This window comes from Scyliorhinus torazame, chromosome 16 (assembly GCF_047496885.1).
Source record: "Scyliorhinus torazame isolate Kashiwa2021f chromosome 16, sScyTor2.1, whole genome shotgun sequence".
NCBI classification, from domain to species: domain Eukaryota; kingdom Metazoa; phylum Chordata; class Chondrichthyes; order Carcharhiniformes; family Scyliorhinidae; genus Scyliorhinus; species Scyliorhinus torazame.
In genome coordinates, this window is record NC_092722.1 from 139,508,407 (window position 1) to 139,525,881 (window position 17,475).

Genomic DNA, 17,475 nt, shown 5'->3' on the forward strand with positions numbered 1-17,475 from the left:
GAGATATACCTTTTGAACAATCCACGTCTGACATTTAAATACTGTACCACTATCAATCCAGCCTGTTTTCTTAGCGGTCCCCCTGTCCATGAGGACGCGCCTGGTCACGACTGTTTAGCCTTGATTCAGGAAACTACAACAATAAGGGACGATCTGAGTGATATTCCGTTAGAACAACCTGACATGATTATGTATGTTGATGGCAGTGCATTAGTAAGCCCCACTGCCCGGAGACTGTCCGGTTATGCAATCATAGATCAGGATGGTCTGATTCTAGAAGCGGCAGCTTTCCAGACCCCTTATTCAGCTCAACAAGCCAAACTTTTTGCCCTCACCCGTGCATGTATACTTGGGGGAGATCGTCGGGTAAATATCTACACTGACTCCCGATATGCTTTCGGGGTAGTTCATGACTTCGGACAACTCTGGAAGAATAGGGGATTCCTTACCTCGGCAGGCACAGAAATATCCAACCGGGTTTAGTTAATGACTTACTGCAGGCCCTCCTTATGCCCGCGCAGATTTCCGTTATTAAATGCGCTGCCCACACGAATGGTAGGACTCCAGTTGACGTTGGTAATGAACGAGCAGATTGTGCAGCGCGAACAGCCGCGCAAATTCAGCAAGTGATGGTGCCTAAGATGTTAAGTCAGACTAAACGATCTACTATAAATATGTCTGCTTCTGACAAGTCAATGCGAACCATCCAAGACGTCATAAGGTTACAGGAGGACGCTCCTGAGAGTGATAAACAAATGTGGAAACGGTTAGGTTGTACATATGATTCTGTTTCCTCTTTATGGACCACGCCTGCACATCAGACTTGTATGTCTGATGTGCTGGCTTTATGGATCATTGAATGTGTACACTTTGCAACTCATTGTGGGGCTCGAGGGACTAGTGATTTGTTGCTGGACACTTGGTGGCACCCTAAAATGCAGGGGTTGGCCCAAAGTATCAGTAATCGGTGTTTGATTTGTCAGCAATATAACACCGGAAAAGGTATCCCTTGTGGGATGGGGCAAACCCCGTTGCCCAGTGGTCCCTTTGAGACGTTCCAAATGGATTACATTGAGTTGGAAAGGTGTCAATGTTATAAATATGTTTTGGTCATTGTGGATGTGTTCAGCAGATGGGTCGAGGCGTATCCGACTATCGATAATAAAGCTGCTACTGTGGTTAAAGTCTTGATATGGGAAATCATTCCCCGTGCTATTTTACAGGTGTGGAGCATGATGGAGTGGCTACGCACCGTCTGTGTGATATTTGGCCTCACTTCGCTTGGCGTGTTATTGGCGATGGACATGGAAAAGGGGAATATTATTTATATGTGTAGCCCCAACCAATCTACAAGGATACATCACCTATGCAAAGGTGATGTTCTTCGCTGCCCCCATATACGAGGACATGGTATCGACTCATGGAAGGTCGTCAAAGTTAAGGAGAATGCAGGAGTCATGAAGCAGTTGCACCGGTCCCGGCGATGGGAAGGGAACATTATATGGACATTGCCTTGTTTTTAGAATACATGTAAATTCGATTTTGGATGTGTTAAGAGTGGTGCAATAAAGGTAACATCAGGCTGTGAGAAGAGCGTAGAAAGAGGCTATGGGAAAGTGAAAGGGACTAGAGAGAGGATGGGGCGTATGAGAAGGGAAGTACAGCTAGAACGTAGGTTACCGGGAGATACACTTAAGTTAGTTAAAGGCCAAACTGAGGGAAACCCGGGTAGTATGAATCTCTTCTACCAGATTTACCACCGCTTGTATGGACAGGGACGGGTTGTCTGCTACCCGAACCCCGCAGCGGTGTCTAGGTTATTTTCTGTTTCACCGCTTTGGGGCACTCCCCAAACGGTGGTTCATTGTCAGCATTCCGAGCCACTGCCCGAGCAGGTCACTCTTCCTTACGATCCGGGTTCAGCACCACCGGCTATTTGCCTTCCCCTTCCTCGGGATAATTCCCATTCACAGTACGATGGGCTGCAACGGTGGAGGGCGTACATACCTAGCCACTTCACTCCCAATAGGGATTCCCGGTCGTACGAGAATTGTTTCAGCAGTGAAGGATACTTCTGTTTGCTGGTAGAGGTGGACACAAATATAACATGTCTGTTCCCCACCTGTACGGACAGGAGGTGCCATATCACCCAGGCATCTGGCCAATGCGTTTGTTACAACACCACTTGCGTTCCATTGAACGCCGGCCTCCAGCTCCTTTGTGGCTGGGCGAATGTCTCTCATATCACTGTTGGGACTAGGGCTTTCCGCATTGCTAGGCGGCCCGAATGGGCATTTCAAAGTTGGATAAACTGGGCTACTGGGGGGTCCTTACGCAACCGATATGCTGATTGTTATGCTAGCCTGCACACGGAGCAAGGATACTACTTTTTATTTAATGGTACAGCGACCAACGTTTTGTCACCCCCATTTCCCCGCCGAATTGCTATAGGGACTCTAGTCCCTACCACAGTCCCCTGCCCTTCGGCGTGGAAGCTGCATAATCAGTTAGCACGCCGGGCAGTCTCTGCTGAATTTTGCGAGAACCGGGAAAAACCTCAGGTTCTTGCACCCAACCGGGGCCACTCAGCCGGGTGGGGGATTCTGAGCGTATTGACACTAGGAGGTGTGGGGGGTTCCTTGGCTGTCAGTGATAGGAATTATTTTATTTGTGGCCTTACCATCTTGGGAAATGAAACCTTGGGAGCCCTCGGGGCAATAACCAAGGAGTTGTCTCAGCTATGGTTGTTTGCAATGCAGAACCGGTATGCTCTTGACTATCTTCTGGCCCGTGAGGGTGGGGTATGCGCCATTGTGCAGGGCAAGTGTATCATGGGAGTTCAAGACTTGACCGCTAACATCACTAAATTTATGGATCGCATACGGGATCACCTGGACGGGATGCAGGATCCTGGCTCTTGGGGTAACTGGGGATTTGGAGGTTGGAAGGACTGGTTGATAAATGTGGCCATGTATTTAGTGGTAGCTATCGGCTGCATCTTTGTGGGCCTGGCCATCCTTAAATGTATGATGGGTAGAATGCGGGGTGCACTGGATCAGATGAACGCCCCTAAAAATTTAACTGTTAAAATCCATGAGGGTGAAGCAGATGCCGGGGGGGGGGGCTAAGCCAGGAATTGGAAATGCAGCGACGGATCTTTTCAGATGAGGAATCGTAGCTATGGATTGGATAGTCCGGATATCATGGAATGATAAAAGGAGGGAATGACGAATGTGATATAAAATAGTTACTTTAGAGATATTAGTTAATGTAATGTAGAAATAAGCCACTTTGATTCTGGTTAGTTCATAGACAAAGGATTTTAGACCGCATGGAAAAAGCAGGAAGAGGTGTGTCTACGAGAGTGATGCTGGATTGATAGGGGCCGGAGAAAGGGATTGAAAGTGAGCCAATCAGAATAGATCAAACAGGTCAGGAGGGACATAGGATGACCTATGGGCGTCGAGTATGTGAAACTTGATGCCATTTGAATGTATCAGTACAGAGCTCTTTGTCTTATCCTCACTTGGTCCCGGAGTTGCAGAGAGCAGGATGTTATCTGTATCGCTGTGGACTAAGTATAGCTTGCAAGCTGAATAAAATAACTAATGTTATACCTGCAAATCCATCTCGACTTTTATTGAGGCCAGACTGACGGGTAAAGAAACTTGGGATTCTACAGTATGGAGGGCATTAGCTATGAGGAGCGGTTGAATAAACTCGGTTTGTTCTCACTGGAACGACGGAGGTTGAAGGGCGACCTGATGGAGGTCTACAAAATTATGAGGGGCATAGACAGAGTGGATAGTCAGAGGCTTTTCCCCAGGGTAGAGGGGTCAATTACTAGGAGGCATAGGTTTAAGGTGCGAGGGGCAAGGTTTAGAGTAGATGTACGATGCAAGATATTTTACATAGAGGGTAGTGGGTGCCTGGAACTCGCTGCTGGAGGAGGTGGTGGAAGCAGGGACGATAACATTTAAGGGGCATCTTGACAAATACATGAATGGGATGGGAATAGAGGGATACGGACCCATAAGACCTAGAAGATTGTAGTTTAGTCAGGCAGCATGTTGGGCACGGGCTTGGAGGGTTGAAGGGCCTGTTCCTGTGCTGTACTTTTCTTTGTTCTTTGTTCTTTTTGTGGCTTAGAGCAGGCTGGTAAAGATAAACTGAGTTACTACAGTTAGATTAGCAGAGAGTCGAACTCATTTAAGAACTGTGTTAATAGTTCAATAAACATGTTGAACTCATTTCATAGTCTGGAGCTTCCTTTGTCAAAGTGTACATCAAGGAAGCAGCTTATGCTACACGAAGCAGCATAACACAACATGATACCAGGAGTGCCTGTTACATCTATTTACTTCAATTCAGCAAGATCCGTGACAACCAGCAACCGAACCCAGGCACGATGATCGAGGTTCCTAATCCATTCGGGTACTACGGCAATCTCAGTGGCAACTGGTGTTCATTCAAGCAAAAACTTCAGCTTTACATGGAAGCATCCGACCGACATGGCATGGCCGATGCTAAGATTGCTCTTCTACTCACCATTGCGAGTGAACATGCATCAGAGATCTTCCGCTCCTTTAATTCTTTGAGGAAGTGACAAAGTTAATTGATGAGGGAAGGGCTGTAGATATCATATACATGGACTTCAGTAAGGCGTTTGATAAAGTTTCCCATGGCAGGTTGATGGAAAAGGTGAAGTCGTATGGGGTTCAGGGTGTACTAGCTAGATGGATAAAGAACTGGCTGGGCAACAGGAGACAGAGAGTAGTGGTGGAAGGGAGTGTCTCAAAATGGAGAAAAGTGACTAGTGGTGTTCGACAGGGATCCGTGCTCGGACCACTGTTGTTTGTGATATACATAAATGATCTGGACGAAGGTATAGGTGGTCTGATTAGCAAGTTTGCAGATGATACTAAGATTGGTGGAGTTGCAGATAGCGAGGAGGACTGTCAGAGAATACAGCAAAATATAGATAGATTGGAGAGTTGGGCAGAGAAATGGCAGATGGAGTTCAATCCGGGCAAATGCGAGGTGATGCATTTTGGATGATCTAATTCAAGTGTGGACTGTACGGTCAATGGAAGAGTCCTAGGGAAAATTGATGTCCAGAGAGATCTGGGAGTTCAGGTCCATTGTACCCTGAAGGTGGCAACGCAGGTCGATAGAGTGGTCAAGAAGGCATACAGCATGCTTGCCTTCATTGGACGGGGTATTGAGTACAAGAGTCAGCAGGTCATGTTACAGTTGTATAGGACTTTGGTTAGGCCACATTTGGAATACTGCGTGCAGTTCTGGTCGCCACATTACCAGAAGGATGTGGATGCTTTAGAGAGGGTGCAGAGGAGGATCACAAGGATGTTGCCTGGTACGGAGGGTGCTAGTTATGAAGAAAGGTTCAGTAGATTAGGATTGTTTTCGTTGGATTGTTTTGGTCGGCTGCTTCCATGTAAAGCTGAAATTTTTGCTTGAATGAACGCCAGTTGGCACTCAGAGTTCTACACAATTATGAGAGGTATGGACAGGGTGGATAGCAACAAGCTTTTTCCAAGAGCGGGGGTGTCAATTACAAGGGGTCACGATTTCAAGGTGAGAGGGGGAAAGTTTAAGGGAGATGTGCGTGGAAAGTTTTTTATGCAGAAGGTGGTGGGTGCCTGGAACGCTTTGCCAGCGGAGGTGGTAGAGGCGGGTACGATAGCATGATTTAAGATGCATCTGGACAGATATATGAACGGGCGGGGAACAGAGGGAAGTAGATCCTTGGAAAATAGAAGACCGGTTTAGATAAAGGATCTGGATCGGCGCAGGCTGGGAGGGCTGAAGAGCCTGTTCTTGTGCTGTAATTTTATTTGTTCTTTAAACACTCCAAAGGGGAGGACAGAACGCGATTCCAGACAGTCCTGGACAAATTTGAAAGCTACTGCGAGGTAAACACAAAAGAAGTCAGTACAACTGGCGCCAATACTCACCACGAGGCAGAGGTAGGGTTGCAACAGAAGCAAACGGCAATTTTGATTGGCAGCCATCTTGCGCGTATGCAGCCGGCCCAGTCCGCACATGCGCAGTTCTCTGGACGACGCGAACCGGCAAAACAGTGTCTTGCGCATGCGCGAGAAGCCACGCATGCGCAGTTGCGAAATGAGCGCACAGTAAAGAAAAGCGATTTGCGCATGTGCAATCCATTCCTACTCTTTATGTCACGAGCGTCATGATGTCAGAGGCCCCGGAGCACGCCCAGTTAAAGGGGAAATGTCCAAAAATTACAAAGAAGAGTTTTAAAGGCACAAAACACCATTCTTTCACCTCGTAAGACAGAACAATGCCTGAACTTCTCCCAGTAGTTGAAATCAACCTCCACAGAATCCTGCAACAAGCAGTTAGAACCACCCAAAGAGATGATTTGGTCCTTGAAGACTACTACTCAGACGATGATTTCTTCCTTTGCCACATGGAGTACAATGACAAGACCGAAACACAAGCAGATAATTGGTTTATCGAAGAATACTACTGAGACATGGCACCACGAAGAGTCCCCGACTCCACACAGAGGGTGGTCCACGCACCACGAAGAGCCCTGACTTCACGCAAAGAGCGATGAAAGACTCCACAGCGAGATCACTGCACGACTCCATACAGAAAGCAATGAAAGACTCCACAATGAGACCACTGCACGACTCCGTTGAGAGCGCACAGATCGCCTCTGCAGCGAGACCACTGCACGACTCCACACAGGGAACGATGCCAGACTCCACAGAGAGAGCGATACAAGGCTCCACAGCGAGCTTGTTGACAGACTCCACAATGGGAGCAACTCAAGACTCCAAAGTGCAGTCCATGCATGAACAAGACCATGAAGGTGCATCCACCTTATCTGAGCAACCAGCAACAGACGATGCAAGTCTGCCACGCTCACATGAACAACAGAAAGACTATGACAGTCTACCCAGATTACTTGAGCCACCAGAAGAAGACTCTGACAGTCTACCCAGCTCATCTAACCAACAAGACGACACTGCAGGTCTACCCACTGTATGTGAGACAAGTGACGAAGGCATCACAATTCCCATACAAGATGTGCAACATCACAGCGAGACTCACAGATCTCAGCTCTTATGCACAGAAGCACTCGACAATCCAAGTAAAACTACTCGTGAGTCCAGTGCGACCATGTCAATTGGAACCTCACCCACTTGAGCCTCTCCACAAGAAAATGAAATCTTGAACATTTTGACTCCAGACGGGGAGCATCAACAAGCCAAAGGTGATTCAAGTGAACCGGACATGATTCCAGACAGGGAGCACCGTGGAATCAAAGACGAAACTCTCAATGAAACAGCAGATGCCACAAAGGACACCGACACAAGTAACTCGAATTGAAGGACTCGAATTGTCCACTCGGAATGGTCATTCAGCGCAACAAACACAACAAAACCTACAAAAACAACAACACAGCCAACAACAAGAAGCGTACCAAAGGCACCAACGTCAACAACAAGCATGACAAAAACAACAATAGAACAACAACTTGTACAACATGGTACAACTCTGCACATGAAGGACAATGTGACAGCATAGCTCAAGACAATGGCAAGTGTGCAGACATACCATATCATGATAACGCATCTTACAAATTCACGTATGCTACACTACAAACAAGCAGACCAGCTTTCAAGGCAGCTGACATACGGCATCAATACCGCAAACACAAACACCAGTCCAGGTCAGACAGGAAAGATGACATCAAGAATCGCTACCACAAGCATCGAAAAAAAGAGTCCAAATCAGACAACGAAGTGATTTGACCATTTGAACACCTCCTGATGACTTCTTGGTTCCTTAAGCACAGGGCCACTGACGGCTTTCACAAGGAAATGACAACATCAACATCGACACTTCAAAAGCAAAACAAGAAAGCCACTCGACCGTATAAATTCATGAACTTTGGACTCATAAATATTATTTGTATTGTATAATCATCACTGTCATCATGACTTGCACATGTCATGACTTCTCTCCTATTTTGTTCAATTTTCTTTAACTAAGTACAGAAAATATGTAACACAAAAAAGGGGGGATGTGGTGATATGCATCACTGTATATACAGAAGGGGTTAATGTAAATACACTACAACTAAGTAACCACTAGAGGGAGCACCAGAGATATCATGACATGCAGACATACAGCCAATGGGTCATTAGAACAGGACACCCAGAGGTGGCATTACCACAAGGGGGCACGTCACAACCCATATAAAAAGACAGGGCACACATGCTCGGCCTCTTTCCACAGACAGATATCTAGAGAGTATATCAGGGTTGATCAACAGCATCACACCCAGCACGTGGCTTAGAGCAGGCTGGTAAAGATAGACTGAGTTACTACAGTTAGATTAGCAGAGAGTCGAACTCATTTAAGAACGGTGTTGATAGTTCAATAAACTCGTTGAACTCATTTCATAGTCTGGAGCTTCCTTTGTCAAAGCATACATCAAGGAAGCAGCTTATGTGCAACAATGTGTTATGGCGCTGACTCTGGATTCGGACGTTCTCATTCTTCAAACCACACTTATTAAAACAACCAGTCTGCTGGTGCTGTCTGATTACTATGCCGAAATTAAACGCATATTTCATCCATTAAAAAAAAAAGTTTGCTTACCCTTTTGCAATCTGACTAGGTTCTTTGATTCTACTTTAAGCCGGGTCTTGCAATGGAACTCCATGTGCTCTCATGGAGTCCTATTATGCTGCACAGTGAATCTATCTACTGCCCTTCAACCTCCATGCCTGTAATGGAGTTTCTTTGGCTATCTCCGACTGGGTATTTAAGGTCTTCAGATAGGCGCAGTTCTCTCAGGTCAGATTGCAGTTTCTTCAGCATTCTTCGGGACTTGGTTCCTTCAACTGCTGCCACCAGGTTGTAAGGTTGTATATGGTCTCATAAAGAGGTCTGGAGGCTTGTATTGTTGAACAATAACTGCTTATTAATAATAAATAAGTATATATATGGATACAGTCCTGACTAGGTGCCAAGTTCATGCCAACTTCCGTACTCACTACTACTCTATTACTCCCATGTGACCCTCTACATCATAATGTGGGCTATTTCCCCAGTACTACATTAACATGTACAGTAGCAAACACCCTAATACTACATTTAGTGCCTGGTTGGCCACATGCCAGGGTCTCCCATAAATAAGTTTGAACTTTTCAGGAATACTTTGGGGACATCCTTAAAGCATTTATGCTGTACTTCTGGAAGTCTCCTGCCGTGACTGAGTTTCGAGCTGCGCAGCTGCTTTGGGAGTCTGGGAACAACACGTTCCACCTAGCGGACCTGGCTCTTACTTACACCAAGTACCAGACTCCCATTACCTTTCCTCATTCACTGGTTCTCCAAGCACATAGATTCCAAATTTTTGTTTTGGGTTTTAAAGCTTTCCATGGCTGCACCATACCTTGTGATAGCAACCTTTCCCTGCCTTTTATCCATGCCTGCTCTTTCTGTCCCTTTAACTCCAGACTTCACTGTGTTTTGAAACAGCTACCACGTAGCTCTGACTGATTTGGCTGTTCTCTCACATTGCTGCCGCAAAAAAGACCCGTGAGAAGGCAGCTGTTAATTTTTTTATTGTTGCAGAAACCTTGCCTTTTCAGCAATTACCTGAAGCTTAACTCTTCTTCCCAGACCAATGGATCCACCATCTCTGCTCCACTTTCTTCAACACCCTAGGATGTTGGCCATCAGGCACAGGGACTTGTCTGCCCTCAATCCCAATAGTTTGTTGCGCACTGTTGCCCGATTGATGCGGATTGTCCTCAGTTCCACCCTATTACCTCTGAATTGCCTCTATCATGAAAGCTGAGGCAAAACAGTGATTGATTTAGCATCTCTGCCATTTCTGTGTTCCCCACTATTAACTCTCCGGTTTCATCTTGCAAGGGACCAACATTCACCTTAGCGACTCTTTTCCCTTTTATGTACTTATAGAAGGTTTTGCTCTCCTTTTTGATATTTTGCATTAGTTATCTTTCGTAATTTACATTCACTCTTTTTATTACTTTTTTAAATATTCTTTTGTCCCAGAAAAGTTTCCCAATCTTCCAGCCTGCCACTGGCCTTCGCAACATGGTATACCTTAGTTTTTGTCTTTATGTTGTCCTCAACCTCCTTGTTTAGCCATGATTTTTTTTAACCCTTTTACCATCGTTCTTCCCCTCTGGAATATGTTTTAGTTGTGAGGAATTGAGTATCTCCTTAAACAACTGCCACTGCTCATTAGCTGTCCTACCTTTTAACGTTCCTGCCTACTCTACTCGGGCCAAATCTGTTCACATGCCTATGTAATTACCTTTGTTTAATTCCAGACTCTAGTGTGGTGTAGCCATCTCAGGTGGCCACCTGCAAAGGACCATGGGAATTATGGCCAACCCAGGACTCAGACACACTCAGAGCTTGTGTGTGTATTTGCAACCCAGATAGCTAGACGCGATCGAAACCCCCGCTCGTTTGCATTCTAATAGCCCATTTCCCCAGAACAAAAGGACTGTACTCAGGTAACCGATACAGATGCAGACTAACCGGCGCCATTCCCTTTGCTAAGAATGTCCAAACAGCCAAGGTCAATGACCGCTCAGGTTACGCCCAGCCATCAAGGCACCCGCCCCTTTATTGGCCAAAATCAAAGGCAGTGATCGAAGCCTGTCGAATTATTGGGTCCAAAGCTAAGGACCGCCCCAAAGAGAGCAAAATCCCAGAGGGATAAAAAGAGACACTGCCATGTGTTCAATCTCTCTTGGTCCTGGCGCTTGGTCTCTCTTAGCCCCAACCTACGCCTAAAACCAAGTGTAGCATCACGACTAGAAGACAAGTTCAAGACCAACGATCGCTACCAGACAGATGAGCCCAGCAGAAACAAAGTCACTTCTCCAGACCCAGCCATGCAAGATCTGAACAAAGGCCTTGTTCCTCTGCATAAAGCCGGGTGCCTGAATTTAAGTACAGGTTTTTGTAGTGTTAGGTGTAATTTAGCTTGTAGTGTTTTATGTTGCATGTCGAAGTAATTCTTGTGTGTAAATAAACTATCGTTGAACTTGAACTAACTAACTGGTTGTTTGGTCTTTGATCGATATCCGGTAAAACCTTGTGGTGGTAACATTTGATATCTGGCGACTCCGAAAAGCAATATCATCATTAACTGTCATATCAGTATCCAGTTAAAAAGAGCAACATTATTGGCGTCTCTGGTGCGAATTGACAACATTATTGGTGACGTTGGTGGGATAGTATTCCACTCATTAAAAAGAGCAACAATGGCACTCCACTTTCTCGCCCCAAAACTTAATTTTGAATTTTATCAAACTCTGGTCACTATTCTGAGAGGATCCTTAACTATCAGGCCATCAATTAATCCCTTCTTATTACATAATACCAAATCCAGTGTAGCCTGCTCCCTGGTTGGTTCCACAAAATATTGTTCCAAGAAACAATCTCTAATACATTCAATGAACCCTCCCTCGAGGCTACCCTTGCCAATTTGATTCATCCAATCTATGTGCATATTAAAATCACCCATGATTATTGGTTTATAATGTGCCCCACTGTGGAACTACTGTTTGGGGCGCTATAGATTAGTCCTCCCAGGGACTTCTTCCCATTGCTATTTCTTATTTCTAGCATAACATAGCCAAAACTAGTACACCTTTGAGCATAACAGCAGAAAAGGAATATTTCACAAAGTATATGTTAACAATGATTGCCTGTTTTGCTAATATTCACCTGTTTACTTCATAATCTTTACATTTGGCGATACCAGGTTCACTAAAGTAACTGACAAATAAATACATGAAGCTAAGATGGAAATAATAATATGTTAATACTTTACAACCAATGACCATCAAAGATGAATATAAGCAGTTATAATCAACTAAATTTTGGTGTTATTCCAACAACCATTTGAATAATGCTCTTCCAGTTATTGATGTTGCATGATCCCTCAATCCTATAACTGCCTTTTAACTGACTATTACGAATTACACTTGCAAGCAAATCAGCTTATTATTTGGACTATTTTGAACTCACTGCTAACATTCATCTTTTTCCAGACTTCACTGACAGTCTTTTTAGGTAGATTCCCCCTGTCTACCTTTCTCCTGTACTCGTCAAAGATAAGCTGTGCCTCTTGTTGCAGTGTGGTAGCAAATCCTGTTTACAAAATTGAAACAAACAACCTTCCATTACAGACGAACCAAAGAACAAAAGCAGCTCCCTTACTCAGCTGTGATGTGACTACAATTTCAATATAATTTCTAGTAAGAGCAAGAACAGGGGGTAGAGGGAACATTTGCAGTACAGAGTTAGTATTTATATTTATTGTGGTTTTAACTGTCCACAAATTGATTTAGTGATGACATTAAAAGCTATAATTTAGCAAATTTCCCCGGTTACCCTCCCATTGCAACATTTTAAAATTTGCTGGGAATGTGGAATTTAGTACCACAGAATCCCGACAGTGCAGAAGGAGGCCATTTGACATTCAATTCTGCACTGACCCTCTGAAAGAGCACACTACCGAGGCCCACTGCCCGCCCTATCCCTGTAACCCCAACTAACCTGCACATGTTTGGGCTGTGGGAGGAAACCGGAGCACGAGGAGGAAACCCATGCAGATATAGGGAGAATGTGAAAACTCTACAGTCACCAAAGGCTGGAATTGAACCTGGGTCCCTGGCGCTGGGAGGCAGATGACACCCTTGTATTCATACTTCTTAAGTGATTCAATAGAAACAGGAATGGGCTAACTTGTCCCTCAAGCATATTCCACTGTTCAATGAGATCATGGTTGATCTACAACCTAACTCCAAATAGTTATATATAATTTCACAATGAATGCATATCTGTTGCCAACTTTTCAGGGTGACTGGAGTGGCTCAGAACGAAGTGATAACAGAAGAGGAGATTGGATAACAGCTCAAGCACATCAGAGTCAACAGCAATTGGTGTTTGCCACACTTTGACTCAATGTGAAGTGTAGCAAATAGAAAGGGCCAAATTTCAACCTTGACATCGGAGGAGGGTTAGAGGCAGTGATTAGTATGATTTATCTTACACTCCATACAGCTATCATCCTTATTTCAACCCTCTCCATTAACTGAATAAAATTTTGGGTATGAAGCATCGCATCAAATATCACATCACGGATAACAATTTCCAGTGTTTAGGGTAAATCTCGGCTTTTTTTTTTATAGACTCCTGATGCCCTTTGAAAGAAATAAAAACATTAAAATGGTCATGGCCTTGTTTTAACTACAACATGCATACTAACGAGATTGATTGAAGAAATTTGCTTCTTACAGCCTTAGAGAGGGAATCCGCATAGCATCTCAGAATAATTCAATTCTCATTAACAAGAGAAATTTAAAGGGGCGGCACGTGGCACAGTGGTTAGCACTGCAGCCTCACGGCACTCAGGACGGGTTGAAATCCCAGCCCTGGGTCACTGTCCGTGTGGAGTTTGCACATTCTCCTCGTGTCTGCGTGGGTTTCACACCCACAACCCAAAGATTTGGTTAGGTGGATTAGCCATATTAAATTGCCCCTTAAAAAAAACCAAGAGAAATTTAAGTAATATACTCACAATCAGGACAGGAAAGATGTTCATTGCCTTAAATTTTTATATGGTGGGGTCTCGTTTGCCGACATCTGCTCGAGTGAGTGTTAAGTGACCGCAGTGGGGACTTGCGCCACTCACTCAGGGGGAGGTCCTGCCTGAGAGAGCTGCCAGCCAATCTGACTGGCCGATAGTTCTCCAGTCCCTGCAAAAACAGTGCTGTGTGGACAGAAGAAGAAATGCAGGAGACTATGTCCGGGCCAAGGTAAGTTCAAGGGGTCCAAGGGTGGGTGGGGAGGGAGTGAATGCCTGGCACGGGGTCTTTGGGGGGTGAAGTGGGTGATCAGGGTCTCAATTCCTGTCCCCTGCCTGAGATCTTAGTTCAATTTCAGCCTTTCCCCATGCAAGTTCAATCCTTCCACCAGCCTAAAAATTGAAATGGGTGGGAAACAGCCACTGAATGGCTTCAATTGGGTCAAGGCGGGGCTTCCTGTTGAGGGCTTGACTGCCCCAGCATAAAATCGCTTTGTGGCCGACATGGGTGGGAAACCGGAGAGAATCCGATTCCTTCAATTTTATGCTCCACCCACTCTCTGTCCCACCTAACATCCCACTGGTGGGAGAATGTAAAATTCTGGTACATGTTTCTTTACAGCACAAGCAACAGTGAATGATACAGCAAAAGTTTCACAATCACAGCATGGATTCATTAACAGCCATGAGCCACTGCAATCAGGGGCAACTATGTAGGTAGGTCTGATTGCTCAGATTCTAGTTTCGGCAACTGACATTTTATTTGACATTATCAAAGTTATGGTGCTAGCTTCTTGTTCACTGATGTATAATTTCCTCCTGTCAAGTTTGCTTTGCTTTGGAAATCAGAACCTGGAAAAAGCGACAAGTCATAACATATTTGAAATTATGTAATCTTATTCAATAAATGTTTCAATGCATGTAATGTTGCAGGTCATGTGCCGTGAATGTCAATTTAATTTCCAGAGTGCCTCTTGGATTTTTTTGTTCATATGATGTGAACAACATTGGCTATACCTCTTGTGGGGTAAGGATGACATGATTTTGACCCAATCATGATAAAAGAACAGTTGTATGTGTCTAACTCAGGATGGTATATGACTTGAAGGGGATTTTAGAGGTGATGGTGTTCTCATAGTTTATGGTTTTCTGCATATTGATTCTTTATCTGCACTCTAGCCAAGTGGCAATTGATGGGTTAGCTAATCAATAAGACGGCTGGGATTCAGTGAACCTCTTGTGACTAACAGTGGAAAGAACATCCTGCGCTGCAGTGAATAAGTTGAGATAGTGCTTACATTCAGTTGTATAAAGCAATGTGATGGCTCAGAGCCATCAGTTGGCTATTCTTGTTTGAATTTTACTGCTGTTTGCAGCAGAGAACATAGCACCTGTAAAAGATCTTTGAATGCCTTGTTGATGGTTATCTTCAACCCTTATCCAAGCAAATTAAAGTTGACCTTGATGATGGATCTAAAGCACCCATTGCAGCAATCGGAACATTCATGAAAGAAGCTGCTACTGTACCCACAGTTCATACTGATGGAAATTGTAGCCACCACTGGTGATGTGCCCTGCTCAATGGTGGACTGCACTTCATACAATTGTTTTTGTTGTTGTTTTCGCTGCCATGATGTAAAGTCTTGTTTTGTTATACCAATTTCATGAACGTTTCTGCAAGATTTCCAAGATAATTGTCAAAATCTTCTGCCATAGCGACATGTGATGTCTGATTATAGATTATTTCCATCTGGCCCACTCCTGACCTTCACAAAGTTTTCCACCTGCATTACAACAGGATAAAACTCTATTGCTTCATTCTTTATGGAGGATAATTTAACTTGTAAATCATCAAATTCTCAAACTCAAAATGATTAAGTTTTTTAAAAAAAATTTGGTCATGGGACGTGGGCATCGCTGGCCAGGCCAGCATTTGTTGCCCATCCCTGAAGGCATTTAAGAGTCAACCACATTGCTGTGGGTCTAGAGTCACATGTATGCCAAACCAGGTAAAGGATATTAGTGAACCAGATGGTTTTTTTTACAACAATTAACAATGATTTCATGGTTATCATTGGACATTTAATTCCAGATTTTTTTATTGAATTCAAATTCCACCACCTGCCTGGTGGGATTCAAACCCATGACCCCAGAGCATGACTCTGGGTCTCTAGATTACTGGTCCAGTGACAATACCATGATGCCACTGTTCCCCTATAATACAGCTGATACAAAGAGGAGAATGTTCTTCAATATATGTCAAAGATCTCCTGTAAAGAGAGGAGAATTCATCAAACAAAAAAGGAAAAAAATAAGGCAAGTTGAATGAAGAATAGTGCAAGACATTTAGAACAATATAAATAGAAAATGTCAGTTCAAGTTCCTTTATGTGCATATGATACTGAGTCCAGTTCTTCTTCCCACAACAGCACAAGGCATTGGAAGAGGGTGAAGCAGAGTTGCAAGGATGGGATGATAAAATATGGATTTCCCCCCCCCCCCAATTAAGGGGCAATTTAGCATGCCCAATCCACCTACCCTGTACATCTCTGGGTTATGGGGGTGAGACCCACGCAGACACGGGGAGAATGTGCAAACTCACACGGACAGTAACCCGGAGCCAGGATCAAACCTGGGTCCTCGACGCCGTGGTGCAGCAGTGCTAACGACTGCACCACCGTTCCTCCCTTAAAATGTGGAATTAACAACAGCCCAAAGTGGCAGCATATTACATGCTTGGGTGATGACCACTCAGATAACCTTGCTCTCTAAACATAATTTGACTTTTTGATCGTACCCCCACCCCCACCCTCACATTGACTCAATTCGGAGATGCAGACCCTAATTTTACTCCAAAGTATAAATGCAAGTCCTTTCCTTCATTGCAACAGTGACTACATTTCAAAAGTACTTCAATGGTTATAAAGCACTTTGGGACAACCTCAGGTTATGAAAAACATGACATAAATGCAAGTATTTATTTTAACTGCTTCAATTCGCATCTGATTCTTTGTTTCCAAAATGAAGTTTCTAGTTCCGCTGCTTCTATCATCTGCTCTCACATTTCTAAATCTTGCTATCATTTCAACCCATCTAACAACACCTTCTCTGCCAACTCTGAGGAAATCCAGTTTCTTGAGTGCAGCCCACAAGCTGCTATTTCACCACCCATCCAATCTCCCCTTCTTACTAATCGGAACAAAACATCTGTAGCTGGAGACATTGTTTGAATTGTTTTCAAAACTATCATCCGAAGAATTGAATTAGGAGCAGGAATAGGCCATTCAGCTCTTCAGCCTGCTCCACCATTGGGTACGATCATGGCTGATCTGATTGCAGCCTCCACATTCCTGCCTATCCCACGTGCCAATAAGTTTTGACTGTGTTATCAGTCAAGAATTTACCAAACTCAGCCTTAAAATATTCTTTTATTTTAAAAAGTATTTTTATTAAGGCATTTATATATATACGCACACACACATACACCAAAACCAGAAAGAGAGCAAACAGGGAATCTTATAACAAATAAATAACACCCCATCTGCCTGCCGTTCCCGGACACCCAACCTGCCTTTGTTGGAGAAGTCGATAGAAGACTTCCATCTCCAGGCAAAACCCCCCCACTGACCTTCTCAAGGGGAACTTGATTCTTTCTAGCCTGAGGAATCCACACCCCCAGGGTAGCACGGTGGCACAGTGGTTAGCATTGCTGCCTCACAGCGCCGAGGTCCCAGGTTCGATCCCGGCTCTGGGTCACTGTCCGTGTGGAGTTTGCACATTCTTCCCGTGTTTGCGTGGGTTTTGCTCCCACAACCCAAAGATGTGCAGGC

At 44.4% G+C, this 17,475-nt stretch overlaps 1 protein-coding gene across 3 annotated transcripts in view; it reads right to left on the minus strand.

The window, feature by feature from the left end:
* LOC140393105 (leucine-rich repeat-containing protein 27-like) overlaps positions 1–17,475 on the minus strand; it is a 142,082-nt gene that overhangs the window by 78,461 nt on the left and 46,146 nt on the right. For 2 of the 3 annotated variants that reach the window (XM_072479147.1, XM_072479149.1), the window contains exon 5: positions 12,085–12,207. The exons of the other annotated variant lie outside the window; for it this stretch is intronic. In XM_072479147.1, coding sequence (XP_072335248.1) covers positions 12,085–12,207 — 123 coding nt within the window. The remainder of the gene's footprint in view (positions 1–12,084; positions 12,208–17,475) is intronic. 3 annotated transcript variants of the gene reach the window in all.